Source organism: Labrus mixtus, chromosome 10, assembly GCF_963584025.1.
Source record: "Labrus mixtus chromosome 10, fLabMix1.1, whole genome shotgun sequence".
In the NCBI taxonomy this organism is placed as follows: Eukaryota; Metazoa; Chordata; class Actinopteri; order Labriformes; family Labridae; genus Labrus; species Labrus mixtus.
Genome location: NC_083621.1, coordinates 13,338,652 through 13,355,649, shown reverse-complemented (window position 1 = coordinate 13,355,649; position 16,998 = coordinate 13,338,652). Strand labels below are relative to the sequence as shown.

At 39.3% G+C, this 16,998-nt stretch overlaps 1 protein-coding gene across 1 annotated transcript; it reads left to right on the top strand.

Moving 5' to 3' along the window:
• The first annotated feature begins 360 nt into the window (after nt 1-360).
• Nucleotides 361-16,590, top strand: slc9a6a (solute carrier family 9 member A6a). The gene is made up of 16 exons (XM_061048430.1): nt 361-769; nt 2,598-2,797; nt 4,912-4,989; nt 5,143-5,219; nt 5,397-5,509; nt 6,436-6,541; nt 9,292-9,433; nt 9,628-9,733; nt 9,999-10,087; nt 10,626-10,739; nt 10,974-11,085; nt 11,395-11,548; nt 11,787-11,817; nt 11,916-12,001; nt 12,603-12,708; nt 12,967-16,590. The coding sequence occupies exons 1-16, from the start codon at nt 478-480 to the stop codon at nt 13,237-13,239; spliced, it is 2,079 nt and encodes a 692-aa protein (XP_060904413.1). The 5' UTR covers nt 361-477; the 3' UTR covers nt 13,240-16,590.
• The last annotated feature ends 408 nt before the right edge of the window (nt 16,591-16,998 follow it).

Here is a 16,998-nt window from a genome sequence, read left to right as displayed (position 1 = left end):
GGCAACCCCTTTTGAATCTTTATATACTTTTATATACCGTTTATTAAACTGGTATGTCGCATGAGAACCAAGCTGGTCAAAATAACAGAATGAGCCAGCTTTTATCTCACTTCCTGTTCGGAATGCTGAAAGTTGGAGATTTCACAATAAGAGTCTTCATTTATATAATCAGAGACAAAAACAACCAATTCTTTATCTCTTTTTAGTGACAAATGATATGAATTACATCCAATATGATGGGATCATATCTGTCGATTAGGATTTGATTAAACAAACAATATCCCACCACCGTGCATTTATGTCGAAGGAAACATTGCACACTTTCTGGAGAAAAAAAATAGTTTTCACTTCCGGGCCAGAATCGACTCCTCTGTTGCTGTCGTCTTTCTGCTCCTTACTCCCGTCAGAATAATATTTCTCCAGAAGTTTGCTTTCTTCTACGACGACATTACAGCATTAGAGTGCTGAACAGGCAACATGGTGTTTAAAGTGACTGTCAACAGTGCCTGGAGGGCAACAAGGACGCTGTGGCTGCCCGTGCTGGTGAGCCTCTCTGTGTGCGTCTGTGTTTGCAGAGCATCATCACCTCAGGAGGACAGTGCCATGGAGAACATCGTTACCGAGAAAAAGGCTGAGGAGAGCCACAGGCAGGACAGCGCAGATCTGCTCATCTTCATCATGCTCCTCACTCTCACCATCCTGACCATCTGGTTGTTCAAACACCGGCGCTTCAGGTTTCTGCACGAAACTGGACTAGCGATGATATATGGTGAGATGCTCAAGCGTGACTGAGAGACGTCATCAGTGTAATGACAGTCAATTTGTATTTACGATTATCTTTTGATTTTGCACTGTAGAAGTGTAGTGTAGGCTTTAATCTGCCAATAAACAAACAAAATATAATTTTAGTACACGCATGCACCAGCCATGTTTCCAGATAGATGAGCTTAGTTACAACAGTATAACCCCCTGTGTCCTGCATACCCTGCTCGGTTTTGACATATTAACAGTTAAATATTTTTTCTGAGAACAACAGTTGCACTAATAACCCACCTCTAAATTTCACTTCCCTACACTTTTCGCCACATTAAGAATGAAAGCATGCAGTGCTGCAAATAGAGGTGGTTTCGATCAGGCTGGGAAACAGGTGCTTGACTGTTTCCCCCTTCCCTCAGACATCGACATTCAACCATCTACACCTCTTACTGGGCTCTCCTTTGTCTTTGATGGAAAGTAGAGATACAAAATGAGCTGAAACAAACAAGTACTTAGAAACACAACATGAAATAGGTGGTTCCGTCTGTTCAGCTTTATGATTGTTGTTGTTGCTTTTTAACCCATTTACAACTTTTAGGTATTTACAAAACATGTTTTCCCTCTAAACATGGTAGATGATGTAATTTGTACAACTGTTTGAGGCAAAGAAAAGCAAGATAATTTATGAATACGAGTAAAAAATAATCTCAGGATCCCTCAGATTTATTTTCTGACCCAGCTCATAGTTTCAGAGGCACACGACTTAACTACATGTTGCTGCAAATAGATAAACACTTTAGATACCTTTCAGATAATACTCTAGTGAGGGAAGCTATGGAGGCAAAATAGTATTAGCTTTATTAACAATCCTATAATTTTATTTAGAACAATATATTTTATACAACAAAGTATTTGAAAATTTTAATGGTATAGGATTGGTATCAGTAATTGCTCCAACCTCCAGGAGAACCACTTGCACCACTTACAGATGTGTTTTCACTCAATACCTACCATACCATATGTTGGACATGTCTTAATATGAATGACCAAACTGTTGACAATAATAATACATCACATTTAAAATAGTTGCATCCAGCCTTCAGGTGTACTGTGTGTCCCGGACAGCCGACCTAGCTTGTCTTTTTGGAGTACTTAAAAAGAACAGAGCTAATATTAACAGTGTCAGAGCCTCCTGCTCGATGAGTCAAGATGTCTGATGTGAAAAAGTTACAGAACTTCTTACAAGGAGTGCTCAAGTGCTGTGATTCATTGACTCCTACACTCTCCTGCACTGTTTTCGTGACATGTAATTCCCAGATTATCACAAACCATCTTTCTTCTGACTAACTGTCCAGTTTGCTTCCCCCTCAGAGTAACGTCAGACACACATGCCGGGCCTTTAATAAACTTGGGGGTGTCATTTTCTAAACAAACATATCTGGCAGGGCAGATTGAGTTCAAACGTATGATTTTCAGACTTTGTTTTTAGAGCTCCACTTATGTCCTTTCCCCTTGCTTTGTGAGGCCAATTTGACTCACTCTCCATCCATTCATTTGTCTCCAGCAAAAACAATCAGCCTTAAATATTTGATGACGCTCTACAACTTTTGGCAGCCCAAGAATCCTCAACAGTTTCACCAACTCACATCTGGTCCTCCTTTGACAGTTTTCAATGTACTGTCTTAATTGGCTTTAAGTGTGAGGAACAGTATTTTCAAAGCATTAAGTACAAGATGATCAATTCATCATCTCTTCATTCATATCGACCTCCTTCGATAGATATTTCATAATATAATTCCACTCCGCCGTCTGTATCCTGTGTGTCTCATCTTGTCTTCCAGGCTTACTTGTTGGAGTGGTCTTGCGTTATGGCATCCATGTTCCTCGGGACATGGGAAACGTCACGCTGAGCTGCCACGTTAATGCCAGCCCCGCCACTCTGCTGGTCAACATCAGTGGTAAATACTACGAATACACGCTTAAAGGAGAGATCGGTGCCAATGAGGTGAACGATGTGCAGGATAATGAGATGCTGCGAAAGGTACAGGCCTTCATGCTACTATTATATAATTTATTAGTATTATGTAACATTATTATTATTCTACATGAAATGTATACCACTTCAGACCTCTTTACTGTTCATGTTGCAAGATTGTAATCAATCAGTGCATGAATAACAGACAGATTTATCCCCCGGAAAATAAATGTAAAGCTTTTTTGCAACATAACAGTTTATTGAAAACAAGCAAGCAGTTTGAAAGCATTACCTCGGGTTCAGGGAAAAATGAACTACATTTTTGACTTCTGACATCATTTAGGTAACCTTAAGTTGCATCATTATTCAATAATAATATTTGATATTTTCAACATAACATATCTGTTCAATTAATTGTAGTACACAATTAAGACAAGCAGTTAAAACTAATTAAAATAAGATAGGAAAATACTTGATTGATCCCAGAGGGGAGATTAAAGTCTTGCAGCAGCAAAGACAAGAAATTAGTGTGCAATTGAGTACACACAAGAAAAAGAATAAATAAAAGGTAATAATCAAGTGTATTTACAACTTTGTACTACTAAGTATAAAATAAACTATATACACATGAATGGCCAAACCCAAAAAACTCTACAGGACATTAAGACATGCTGTCCAGTAAAAGGCAAGTTAAAGAGACATGGTATGAGATAATGGTACAGGTTGTGAGATAATGGGACATGGTATGAGATAATGGTACATGGTATGAGATAATGGTACAGGTTGTGAGATAATGGGACATGATATGAGATAATGGTACAGGTTGTGAGATAATGGTACAGGTTGTGAGATAATGGGACATGGTATGAGATAATGGTACAGGTTGTGAGATAATGGGACATGATATGAGATAATGGTACAGGTTGTGAGATAATGGTACAGGTTGTGAGATAATGGGACATGGTATGAGATAATGGTACAGGTTGTGAGATAATGGTACAGGTTGTGAGATAATGGTACAGTTTGTGAGATAATGGGACATGGTATGAGATAATGGTACATGGTATGAGATAATGGGACATGGTATGAGATAATGGTACATGGTATGAGATAATGGTACATGGTATGAGATAATGGTACAGGTTGTGAGATAATGGTACAGGTTGTGAGATAATGGTACATGGTATGAGATAATGGTACAGGTTGTGAGATAATGGTACAGTTTGTGAGATAATGGGACATGGTATGAGATAATGGGACATGGTATGAGATAATGGTACATGGTATGAGATAATGGTACAGGTTGTGAGATAATGGTACAGTTTGTGAGATAATGGTACATGGTATGATATAATGGTACAGGTTGTGAGATAATGGGACATGGTATGAGATAATGGGACATGGTATGAGATAATGGTACAGGTTGTGAGATAATGGGACATGGTATGAGATAATGGTACATGGTATGAGATAATGGTACATGGTATGAGATAATGGTACATGGTATGAGATAATGGTACATGTTGTGAGATAATAAGAAACCTTCAAAAGGCTGAATAGTTAAGGCAGAATAAGGTCAGGCAGCTGTTCTCTGAGAGACTTCCTCATAAAGATGTTGCAGATACATTTCAGTGAAATACAATGGAGGGTCAGTTGGAAATGTTGGAGTATGTATGTTTTTTCTCAGCTTATGTGCTGGTTTTTATTTCTGACATCTGGGACTAATAGGCTCTAAAATGAAATGCTGCCTTCATCAGAACATACACAATATATATCAAGATACTGCAGGTTGTAATTCTTTAATTTGTCACTGGTTCAGTATTGTTTACCATCAGATGTACTCTCTTATGAATTAACTTATAAGTAACATAATAAATAACAAAATCACATACAGTACTCTATTTTGTTGTTGTTGTTGTTGTTGTTCTGCCTGTGTACTGATGCTGCCCCATTTTGTAATTTCCTGTTATTACATGTTTTTCTGTTGTTGATTATCCTGGAGGCAACTTAACGCTGTCCCAGATGTGTCACTTGCGATTCATGTATTAATTCAATAGTGCTACAGCCTGGAATTGGGGGGGGGGGGGGATCCACCAAAAATACATAATTCTAAGTGGTAATATTCCCTTTTCTAGCGATTCAGAACTTTAATATGATAATCTTTGTTGTGTGTGACTCAGGTGACTTTTGATCCTGAGGTTTTCTTCAACATTCTCCTGCCGCCCATCATCTTCCATGCTGGCTACAGCTTAAAAAGGGTAAAACACACATAATTAACAATAATAACACACTTTATTTTCCATATAAAATGTTTAAATCCACATATTCCCTCTTCCCTTTGGAGACGAGTGAGGCTGATGATTATATTTACTTTGCTGATTGTTGACATCTGTTATTATTTTGCCTTTCAGAGACACTTTTTTCGTAACATGGGATCCATCCTGGCTTATGCCTTTCTGGGAACAGTTATTTCCTGTTTTGTTATTGGGTAAGATGTTCATTTGCTAGAAAAGCATCCAAAATGTGCTTCGGTGGCGGTGTATGAATGGATTAGTGTTGTACTTACTCTCTGATGTACGTCGCTTTGGATAAAAGCGTCTCCTAAGTGAATTGTAACATTGTAACAAATGTGTTAATGCCAGCTGTTGATGTTTTTTTTTGTCAGGTTGCTGATGTATGGATGTGTGATGCTAATGAAGCAGCTGAAACAGCTGGATGGAGACTTCTTCTTCACCGATTGCCTCTTCTTTGGAGCAATTGTTTCTGCGACAGATCCCGGTACTTGCCGTGTCCATGTTCTTACTATTCAAACTTTATCCTGCTTCTAGCTTACACTAATTCTAAACTGCATTCACTTTTATATATTGAAGTGCTCCAAGCTTGTACTGCATGTTTTCACACACAGAACACAGGCACAAACTATTTATTTAGGATTTGACGGGTGGCATACAATATAATAAGAAATGCTGAGCTTGTTTGTCATTCACAGTGATAAAATAACAAAGAAGAATCTTTGAAAAGTCCATTCTGTTTACAACAATTTCAAATTTTGTTGGATGAACACTATTTTTCCAAACACTGAGATGGAAATGGGTTTGCAGCCTGTATAAGGTAGAAAGATTGTGCTGAAGCATTTTAGAGAAAAGCTCAGAAAACCCAAACATTATTTCATAAATGCCTAAAAGTTGTGCTTATAATTTCCTTTCACTTCAGAATTGCAGATTGTTTATCATGTGTAACCAGATACTTTCTTGGTTTCATTCAAATGATTTTAAGGTGCTGAGATAGAGGTTAGGGGGTCACTAATATATAAGATAACATCGTCTGCTTACAGAGAAATGTAATATGTTCCACCTCTGTCTGACATTCAAAGTATTTTGGGTTCTCCCTCATCATAGTGTTATACTAATTAGAAAAAATATTAAATAAGCATCCCCTGACCTTTTCCCATTTATTTGTATTCTGTACATGAGTCCATAAAACAACAGTTATATCCAATTAATACAATCCAAATAAATACAAAATTTTTCGAGTGTATGTTTTAAATATCACCATTCAGGAAAATATGTTAATCAATGGCTTTTCATTTATAGTATAACATGTAGAATCAAAATATAGCTCTTTAAAGCCTCGTTCTGTAAGTGTGTCAGTATTAACATGCAGGATCATTAAAGGGTCTTCATTGTTATTCTCTTTGTTCACAGTGACGGTACTGGCGATCTTCAACGAGCTGCAGGTAGACGTAGATCTGTATGCTCTGCTGTTTGGAGAGAGCGTGCTCAATGATGCTGTGGCCGTCATTCTGTCCTCGTAAGTTGCTCAAATCACGACTCTACGTCTGTTTCTAAACATGTTGTTTAACACAGCGGCTTGTTAAATTAAATTGCAAGTCATGTGCTCTGTATTGATCAGCTGCTGACCTTTAAGTAACCAAATATCAGCCTCTCATTAACGCTGTGCCAAACAAGAAGTGGTCTATAAGCTAACACTCAGCTTTTCTCCTCTTCCACATGGGACTGTTATTATTTTCACAGAATTGTAAATTATAATAGCAGGCACAGAGGAGAGACCGGGGCCTGTGGAGAGACTCTGACCAGCCCACTGAGCGGGTGTACTAAGTAGAGCGTGGCATTGTGTGCCTTTGCAGTGCCTCTGGACAGACATGACAAATCACCGGCTATTTATTTTTGAACCAGAGAAACATCTCATTATTTATTCATCCATTTTTGCTTTTTTTGGAAAACAGTGTTGTTGTGAGTCAGCAAAGAGCCCTCCTCTGTTATCTTTAAAGAAATTGTATTTTAAAAAGCAGAAGAGAGGGCAGAGAGCCAGGGGTTCTTATAGACAAATTGCCTGGTGATTTGTTTTGGGTGTGAACATAAAGGGTGAATCTATCACTTTCTGTGGGTTTTATCGCTAAAGACCCTCAGAAAACATCCAAACAAGTTTTCTAGAATTGCTTTCTATATCTGGCACCTACCCTGCTTTATTCAAAATATTGCTGCTGTGATGACATCCCTCCAGGGGCGTGTCCAGATGGGTGCCAAAATCCTTTACAACGATTGGCTATTTGCCTTGCCAGAGTTGGAATTTATGTTGAAATTTAGTCTGTGTTGCAACAGGCGGCTCATAGTTTTGAGTATGCAAATGTTTATTTTAAATTGTGACATTGGAGATACATATTTGTTTGAGTTGATATGTCGCTATCATCTTTTACTTAAAAGTCGATGTGATTAGTGCAGACAGAAGGGGTAAATAAATCCTCTTCATTCATGTGTGTGAAAAAGTCTGGACACACCCCTGCATCCCCTCTCGGACTCCAGTTTTTCTCCAAGAGAAAATACCTAAATATCTTTTAAAGCTATTTGACCCAATGTTCTCTTCTTTCAGAGAAAGACTTTAGGATGAGACAGTTCAGTGTTGAAACTCAGCTTCCTGGCAGCACAAAGTTATTGTATGAAGTGACAATTTTTCAAATGTTTGTTACAGTAGATGGTAGCTGCAGCACAGATGTATTTATGAGATTGTTCTGTTACTACCTGGAATATTTCCATCACAATTCAAATTGTTAGCCTACAACACTTTCAAAAACAAAGTAATAATCTAGAAGATTTCCAGTTAAACACATGTCTATTTAGTCACTATCTAAAGCCAAATGGGTCAACACAATGATAATTCAGCCTTTGGCCCAGTGATGAAGTCCCGCATTTACTATACTACCAATTAACTAACTGAGGGTCCAAGTGATTCCCAATTCACAAAATACTCAAGCGGTGCACAGGGAGTGGTGTGTTTTTCATCCCCCAGCAGGGTTTAGTCTGCTAGACTGGGAAAGTTTTGATAAGAAAACAAACTAGCTTTTCAACTCACTTGTAAGTCAAGCCAAGTATGTCTTGATTTGGTAGTCTGCCAACGTTTTGAGTCAACCAACATGACCTGAGAGTAAACTGGGTTTTTATCATCGATGCGTCTGGCAGTTGACATCACACAGGGGACACTGTTGTGATCACTGGGAATAAAAGTCTCGTGAGGTCATAGACATACCTGCAATCACTGCCTTTTGCAGAGTGGTCTTAAAAGAGAAGGAGCTGCAAATCTTTGCACTCGTAACAAAAGTACGGCCCCTTTGTTTGGGCTAGTTTCTCTTGTCGTGTCTGTTTCCTGTTCCATTTGGTTTTCCTGCATGCACTCTGCTAAAACATGGTGATTATGTTCGATGTTTGGGGAACACAGTAAAGTGTCTTCATTTTTACAACAACAGCTTTAGAGTTATATTATTGATTTATCTTATCAACTAGTTTATAGGAACATGTGCCCTGCACAAGAAATGTTGACTGAACTGTTACCACCCCATTTAAATTAGACTTTAAAGCAAAACTGGGTTGGAAATTTAGTAGCAACACTGAACTGAGTCAGATATTCTTTCATTCCACCTCTGCTCTAAACATGACTCCGCATTTCTCTTTCTCTCAAGTGCCCCAGATTAGATGAGTGAACGCTTACTCTGCAGCTCTTAAAACAAATATTTTACTTAAAAGTGCCCTCTGCAAGGAGACCTGTCATAGTGGTGAAATGTGCAGTTATTGATAATAAAGATGACTGTTGACAGAACAAGTAAAACAGATATATTACATTATAAAAAATGCATTCTTTAGATAATCAGAATCAGAATCGGGTTTTATTGCCAAGTACATTTACACATACAAGGAATTTGACTTGGTGTATTGGTGCTAAACAATTAACAAGGAAATAAAGCAGAACTAGCAACAACTTAAATACAGTATAAGAAGCTGTTACAATATATAAAATATAATTTAAAAATGTAAAATGTAAAAAATAAAAAACACAATGTACAAAAGGTGCAATGTAGGAGCTGTGCAGTGGACTATAAGAAGAAGAAAAAAAGGGGGCTTTAGCTTAATTAGTCCTGATGTATAAATATAAGTTGACAAACTTTCAGTGTGCAGTTATTTATCTTCATCTTTCTCATGATTGAACTCTCTGTGTACAAATTACACATGTAACTGGCATTAAATGATTCTTTTTTTCTGTGACTTTAGGTCAATAGTAGCATACCAGCCACAAGGAGACAACAGTCACACCTTTGAGGTCATGGCGATGCTGAAGTCTTTCGGTGTTTTCCTCGGAGTCTTCAGCGGCTCCTTTGCTCTGGGAGTGGCCACAGGAGTTTTCACTGCTCTCATATCCTTTCTGCTTCTGTTCCTAAAGAAAAAGGCTGACTAAGATATTTAAAAACACAAGCACAGTAAAATGTAGGATTAAATGGAAAAGTCAAAATAGATAGAAATGTGAAGATCATTTAACCTGTTCAGTATGTATGATTTTGTCCCAGGTTTCTCGTGGTTTTGTTCAAACTCCTTGACTTTAATCCGTACGTGACTAAGTTCACTAAGCTGAGAGATTTCCAGCTGTTGGAGACGGCCCTGTTCTTCCTCATGTCATGGAGCACATTCCTGCTGGCCGAGGCCTGTGGCTTCACAGGTAACACACACACACACATATTAAGTTATACAAGGTTAATTACGAGGTATACTGTAGTGTAATTTGTTTTCATTATATAAAGAAAGTGATCATTCTGTTACAGAGGCCTAGACAAGCACACTATGAAAATGCCCTTGAGTAGACAGAAAACCTCTTTGAGCAAACAAGTCACAGTTTTCCCTTTTTTGCTTTTCCAAACAGTCCATGTTTGCTGATCTTGTAACTCCTCTGTTCCTGTATCTCTGTCCCTCCTGGTGTGTTTCAGGTGTGGTCGCTGTGCTGTTCTGTGGAATCACTCAGGCTCACTACACCTTCAACAACCTGTCCCCTGAGTCCCAAGACAGGACCAAACAGGTCAGACCTGGACTATAAACACACAGCTGATCATTGCGTACTTTTACAAGTGTCAAAAATTGAGGTGGAGTTCCTACATTTATTTTGATTAAAGAATGAAGTTCAACTTTATCAGGGATTCTGTCAAACCGCTAAAGCTACAGATGTTTTAAATGTGACCATTTCACACAACTAAAGTGCAAATTTATTGTTTATTGTTACAGAAATCAGTAATGTGTTTGTTGGAAAAGCACAGATCTGAAGATATTACAGCTCAGTAATGCATTCAGCCACCATTACTAGTAAAAAAAAGATGCAATATTTTAACTGTTTTATTGAAGTCCCTGCTGGACAAAAAGTGATGCGTAAAGAGAGAGGAGCATTATAAAACCAAAAGAGAATGATGACACATAACTGCACTTACTAGTGCACTGAGAAAGTTAAATATCTCATGTGTAACAGCTGTGTTTCTTAATGAATGTACTGTTCTGTCTTTCTTATGTGTACGTACACTGATGTTGCAGTCATCTAAGGCGGTCATTGTTTTCTTGTGTTGTAGCTATTCGAGCTGCTCAATTTCCTGGCAGAAAACTTCATTTTCTCCTACATGGGTCTGACCCTGTTCACCTTCCAGAACCACATCTTTAACCCCATGTTCATCGTTGGAGCTTTTGTATCTTTTGTTTAAAAAAAACGAACTGTTACACTTTAGATTCTCAGCTTGATTTATCATTTCAATTTTTAGCTTCATTGTAGGAATATGGAGCTGCCAGAACAAAGTTCACAAACTATTACAACCAACCAGTAAGAAGCAAGCAGTGATGTATTAAAGGGGGGCAGTAAATAACCTCTGCACAGAGGGAAGAAGCTGTTTTGTCGTTCTCTCCTTAACCTCCTTCCCGCTCAGCTGGCAGTGTTTGTGGGGAGAGCTGCAAACATCTACCCCCTTTCATTCCTTCTCAATCTGGGCCGACGCAACAAGATCAGATCTAACTTCCAGCACATGATGATGTTTGCAGGTGAGTGGTATAAAGATGGAGTTAGAATTACACTTCACAGGATATGTAGGCTTTAAAACCTCTTCCCTCTTTGGATGTACTGCAACATTCAACACACTGCATCATCTTAAGGAATGACGTTTTTCCATTGAAAAACACAATAAATAAATAAATATGTAATTTGATGAATAGAGATGAGGGTTTGGGTTTAGGGTGGGGTCAATACCAAAGATAACTATCACAGGCCTGTAAACACGATCACCTGATTGGTCTTACATAGGAACCTGCATACTTGTTTTTAAAAAACATTCCTCTTACTACGCTCCTCAGGACTGCGAGGAGCGATGACCTTTGCCCTGTCAATCAGGGACACAGCGACATACGCCCGTCAGATGATGTTCACCACCACTCTGCTCGTGGTCTTCTTCACTGTTTGGATCTGTGGAGGTGGCACCACTCAGATGCTGTCCTGCCAGCGCATAAGGTACACCCCCCCCCCCTTCACCTTTTAGATCCAGGTCAGACTGAAGTTAGCAGACTTTTTTGAGGGGTTTGACAGTGCAGGGTATTTAGAGTATTGACTCATTATGTCTCACAGTACTCACAGTGCTCATATTTGTTGAACATAGCTCTTCAGGAACTTGCCTAACAGGGGAAACATGCTTCACGACACTGTTCTGCTCTGACAGTTGATTTACATGTGTATATTTTCTCTTTAACAGAGTGGGAGTGGACTCTGATCAAGACAACTCTGTAAGTGAGACGTGTAAAAAAACGTATTGCTATGACGTGACAGCTTTTCAATGATTGTTTGTGACTAAACCCAAACCACATTTTCTGTGTTTGTACAGATTAGTATCACTGACGGCTCAGAGAGGAGAAGCACAAAACATGAAAGTGCCTGGCTTTTCAGGATTTGGTACAACTTTGACCACAAGTATCCTTTTGTGAAAAATGTACACCTTACATTTTTAAAACGTTTTGAATGCTTTAAAACGTTTGTGTACATTTTGGTTCAACTATTATCAGAACTAGACTAATGCATGGCCTCTAATATCTCTGGTTTAGAAACTTAAACAAATACCAAAAGATATACAAAAGACACCATAAGTTATACCACAGTACATAGACTGTAAAGCACTACATAAGAAGCTTTCAAAGTGTTCAAACATTGCAATACAAACAAAGTTAAAGATGAGGAAAAACAGCGACCACCTGACAAGTACTCGTGACTTTGAACATGTTCCAGTTGAGTCTTCATGACTGTGTTTCTTCTTGTCAGACAGCAGAGGGAGCACCATGTGCAGACTAAGAGACGTATCATCTCTTTTATCGACTGTGTAGTATGAAGGTCGTCACTTTGACTGCATGTCTTTGTACATTATCTCTTTAAATTACTTTGAATTGGTCCATTTTGACCTTTGACTTAAACAAGATTCCCAACCTTATTTATCCACTGAGACAGGATTCTTTCATCACATTTAACAGTTCAGCTTGTTTTCTGTATTATATGTCCTTTACTCAAACCTTTCCTCCAGCTACCTGAAGCCCATCCTGACTCACAGCGGCCCCCCTCTCACGGCCACGCTGCCTCCCTGCTGTGGCCCCCTCGCCCGCTTCCTCACCAGCCCTCAGGCCTATGAGGTCAGACGCTGATTCTTACAGGAGCTATTTTTAGCTGTTTTATCCTTTTTTTTTTTTTTTTTTTTAATAAACCAATGAAAGAAAGTTACTTCAGTGATTCACAAAGAAGAGAGGGTCAGTTTGAAACTAAAGATTTTGTTTTGCATGGCAGATGAGGAAACAGAATAAACAGTTACCAAAGTTAGAACATAATGAGGTTAAAACTTTGTCCTCGTTTGTCTCAGTACCTGACACCACTCCTGCTCCCTCTCTCCTCAGAACGAGTGCCAGCTGAAGGATGACGACTCTGACCTCATCCTGACAGACGGTGACATCAACTTGACCTATGGCGACATCACCGTCAGCACGGACGCCACAGGAGCCCACATGAGCGGCGGCGCGGCCTTTGCCGGGGCCGCCACCTGCGACGACTTGGACAGAGAGTTAACATACGGAGATCACGAGCTGGTGATGAGGGGCACGCGACTGGTGCTGCCCATGGATGACTCAGAGCCACCCTTTACGGACCCCTACCAACGCTTACGGATGTGAAGACAGACCTCCGGAGCATAAAACCCAGACGTCCGACTCAAACTCACCCGAGCCATCAAGCAAGAGACGAGTACCTGACACTCCTCTCACTTTTTTTTTGGTCTGGCACCTTGCCTCGTTCTTTTTGCTTTTTTTTTTTTTCCCCCGCTCATAGCTACACTCACTTCCTCTAGTGGCAAATCACTGTCTCTACCTCATTCTCTTTCTGCTTGTTCCCACACCTTTTTTGGCGTCGGCCATAATTGTAAAATGATCTAGTTTATTTGCAGGATTTTTCAGTATTCAATTTTCTCAGTTTCTCTTAGTTTGGCTTTAAGTCTTGTGTCAGTCACCTTACTACTGTAGCATTGCACAGAGGTCCAGCAGCATGTGTTAGTGTGTAAATGCAAATACCAACTGATAGCTCATTTGTCCATGTACAGTATATAACAAGAGTACTATAACTTTGATATGCATGCTGAGGATGCTTGTCGTTTTCTTTGTACAGGAGGGTGCGGGCTTTTGTGTTTGGGGTCTGACGTTGAATGTTGCTGCCTTCTCTCTGTGCACCAGAGGCATGCTGACCCAGTGGATAACTGAACTGTACATTTTGTTAAAATCAAGTGCCTGGGAATTGTAGTTTTTAAGCCTGGTAGCCCACACTGGACTAGCTCCGGGATGGGCAGTCATGCAGTGAAATTTTTTCTTTGTAAAAAGAGAAAGTATACACAAAGGTAAAGCGACACCTCTCCGTCCAGAAGGTAGCAATATACTCAGTGTGTGTTTGGCCTGTGAGTTTGTGCTACTGGCCTGTAAATAGTGTTTCATGTGATGCCATTGATTCAGTGTAACCTTGGCAGTGAAAGTTGTGGATCTCTCCCGATGACCTCTGACTGTGACATAGAGAGGGACTTATCTTAGAAGCTGACGTCGCTCACAGTAGAACGAAGGGCTCCTGTTGGGGTCAACCGGAGGAAGCTTTGTGCCATGTCTGTCCTGCATTTCAACATTTTGTGAGAGCTGAATGCAGATGACCTTTAAGTGTTTTGTATACGTTTTTGCGAGAGGGCTTAAGCACTTTAAGCTGAATCACATAATTCATACACATTTTGCCGTGTGTGCGTTTTTTACATTACAATTATGGATTAACGTCATGACTTTTGATTGAATTTCTCGTTAAACCTCCCGATAAACATGTTTCAAAAGGTGAATTTGACACTGAAGGAACTTTGTACTGTACCATGTTATTAGTTAGCACACAAGCTCATGAGTAAGTGCATCATTTTGGCAAATCAAAGAACCGATTGTGTTTCTTTGTTATTGTGTTAGGGCTGCGACCGATGATTTATCAAATGAAGGATTAATCTGCCAAATGTTTTCACTACGCCCGGTCTCAGAGTTACATTTACATTTTCAACTATCTGCATCAGTCTGATCAACAGTGAGAACCCAAAGATATTCACTTTATTATCCCAAAAACAACAAAGATTTTATTTTCCATTTCAGAAGCTGGAAGTGAATTTGAGGAAAATGTTTTTCTAAAATAATCTAGAATGATAAATCAGACTATCAGAGTATTTGCAGCTAAAAATATTGTGTGTTGACTCTAAATGTAATTGTCTCCTTGTTGCTGTCTTAGATTTATAACAGTGCTCTTGATACAGTTGAGACAGTATATTTGTATTCCCTGATATGAGCATATGTTTGGGTTCTGTAGCAGTTCATCTTCAGGAGGATTGCTGGAATAGAACAATTATTGTTACAGTATATGATGAGCGTTCCCCTCTGCTGTACATTAAAGGGTTCTGGAGGATTGATGGTGTGATGGTTTAACATGACTTTATTAAATGAAAGTCATAAAAACACGCAGCATCAAAGGTTACTCATGGACGTCTGTTACATGAACGAGACCAACGGGAGGTTCAGTGATCTCCTTTGTGTTGCTTGGTCGAGTACAGCAGCTGTTAATGCGGGTTTAACAGGAAGTGTTGATAGGGCGTAACCGTGGAAACGCATGTTGACATGGACAGAAGCCAGAACAACATTGGTGAGCAGTGCAACAGTTTAGTGGTCGAGCAGAAGAAGAAAATGAACTTGGATGTAAATAATGGATGCCAGGGGATGATGGAAGAGTGAAAGAAAATCAAAAGAGAGACAAGAAGGGGTTAATTTGTTGTTTTTGTTTGTTTGTTTGTTTGTTGGGGATGATACAGAGTTTGAAGGAAGGGCACGCTTTTAGATACCACCTCTTCCTTCAGCGGTTATCTTCTGCTGTGCAGGAACTTCTCTTTTTTTTTTTTTTTAATCAGACACCATCCAGGAAATGATTCTCTGACTACCATTTTATACTTTTCATTTGAGTTGGTAGAGAATTCTGTTTTGTAGAAGGGAAACAAAGGCGTGAAAGAAAGTTAAAAAGGTTTGCACTCCACCATTGAGAATGTATTATTCTTTAGCTTTGAGGTTTGTTTTATCTAACTGCTGCTTTTATTATTATTATTATTATTGTTATTATTATTATTATTTACCTTTATGTTTTTGGAAGCTTGTGAAAAAAAAAGCAAAGTCCCGTCAGATGATTGAATCTTGATCGAATGTTCAGTGGAAGTGAAGTTGTGTCACTGATGTTACTGTGAACAAATGTCACACTGTAGGCACAGATAAGAAGGTTCACGATGATTTCATGCTGTTGCTCCATCTGATCACTTTGCCGTTCAGGTAAATTGTGTGTATGTTTGCTGCAAACTGCTGTTTGAATGCTGTAACCATGACTGCTACAGAGCAGGAATTATTTATATCTTCTGCTGCTGGTGGGAAGAAAAACAATATATATATATATATATATGAAGAAGCTCAGATGTGTGCAGCTTTTCTTGAAATGACACTTTAACTAATGTGAACTCTGCAAAAGCTGATGTAGGTTTTGATGTTTGCCTACTGCTCTGTCAGTATGTGCTCTCTCTCTCTTTGTTCTCTGAATGCTGACTTGTGATTGGCTTTGATCATTGGAAGTCTCGTCTGAAGTAGCTGACCAAAGAGGCCTGCTGTGCTTTGTGTTTCCAGACAGTCCACTCTATCTTTATACCTGCAAATTCTCTGCGTGTAAGCGAAAGTGTGTGTGTGTGTGTGTGTGTGTGTAAGTAAATGCCTGGTAGCCTATATGGACGTGTTCGCTTGTATGTTTGTGTGTGTGTGTGTGTGTGTACGAGAGAGAGGGGGGGGGGAGCCATCGTGTCCTGTCTCGCCTCCTCTGTGTTGCAGGTACTGATTGTTTACATCTGTGTAAATATACTCTCACCTGTTCATGTGCGTGCAACGGTCAATAAACAGAAGCCTGTGCTTTTGGTTAAAGCCCTCGCTGTGATGGCCTCATTTATCTCCTTTCCTGTTTATTGGATGTCTGTGTGTTTTGTGAGACTGTAGCTGCACAGCCCCTGAGATCATCCCATCCACAAGAAGTATGAAAGAAGATTAGTGCCAGAAGTGATTCGATTTGAGTTGAACAAATCTGAGCAGGGATTTTCACATTATGCTAAGAAATGAAATATGGCAAGCGCCCCAGGCCTACAAAGTATCAAAGAGTGTCAAATGTTCCGGAGGGATCAAGTCAACGTTAGGCTTGTCAAGCAGGGTTAACCTTAAGAAATGTGGGGTGCTGTGTTTCCCATCATAAACAACAAGCCTCACCAAATGGTCAGACGATAATGTGAAAATAATTAGACATTAAAATGACTTTATAAGTTTTGATACGGTTACAAATGCTGGGGCTTTGTGTTTCAG

What these genes read in the sequence shown, in the direction of transcription:
- slc9a6a (XM_061048430.1), top strand. Translation starts at nt 478, where the DNA reads ATGGTGTTTAAAGTGACTGTCAACAGTGCCTGGAGGGCAACAAGGACG. An exon ending in TGGACTAGCGATGATATATG is followed by an intron (nt 770 to 2,597) that starts GTGAGATGCTCA and finishes CTTGTCTTCCAG; the next exon opens with GCTTACTTGTTGGAGTGGTC. An exon ending in ACTCTGATCAAGACAACTCT is followed by an intron (nt 11,818 to 11,915) that starts GTAAGTGAGACG and finishes GTGTTTGTACAG; the next exon opens with ATTAGTATCACTGACGGCTC.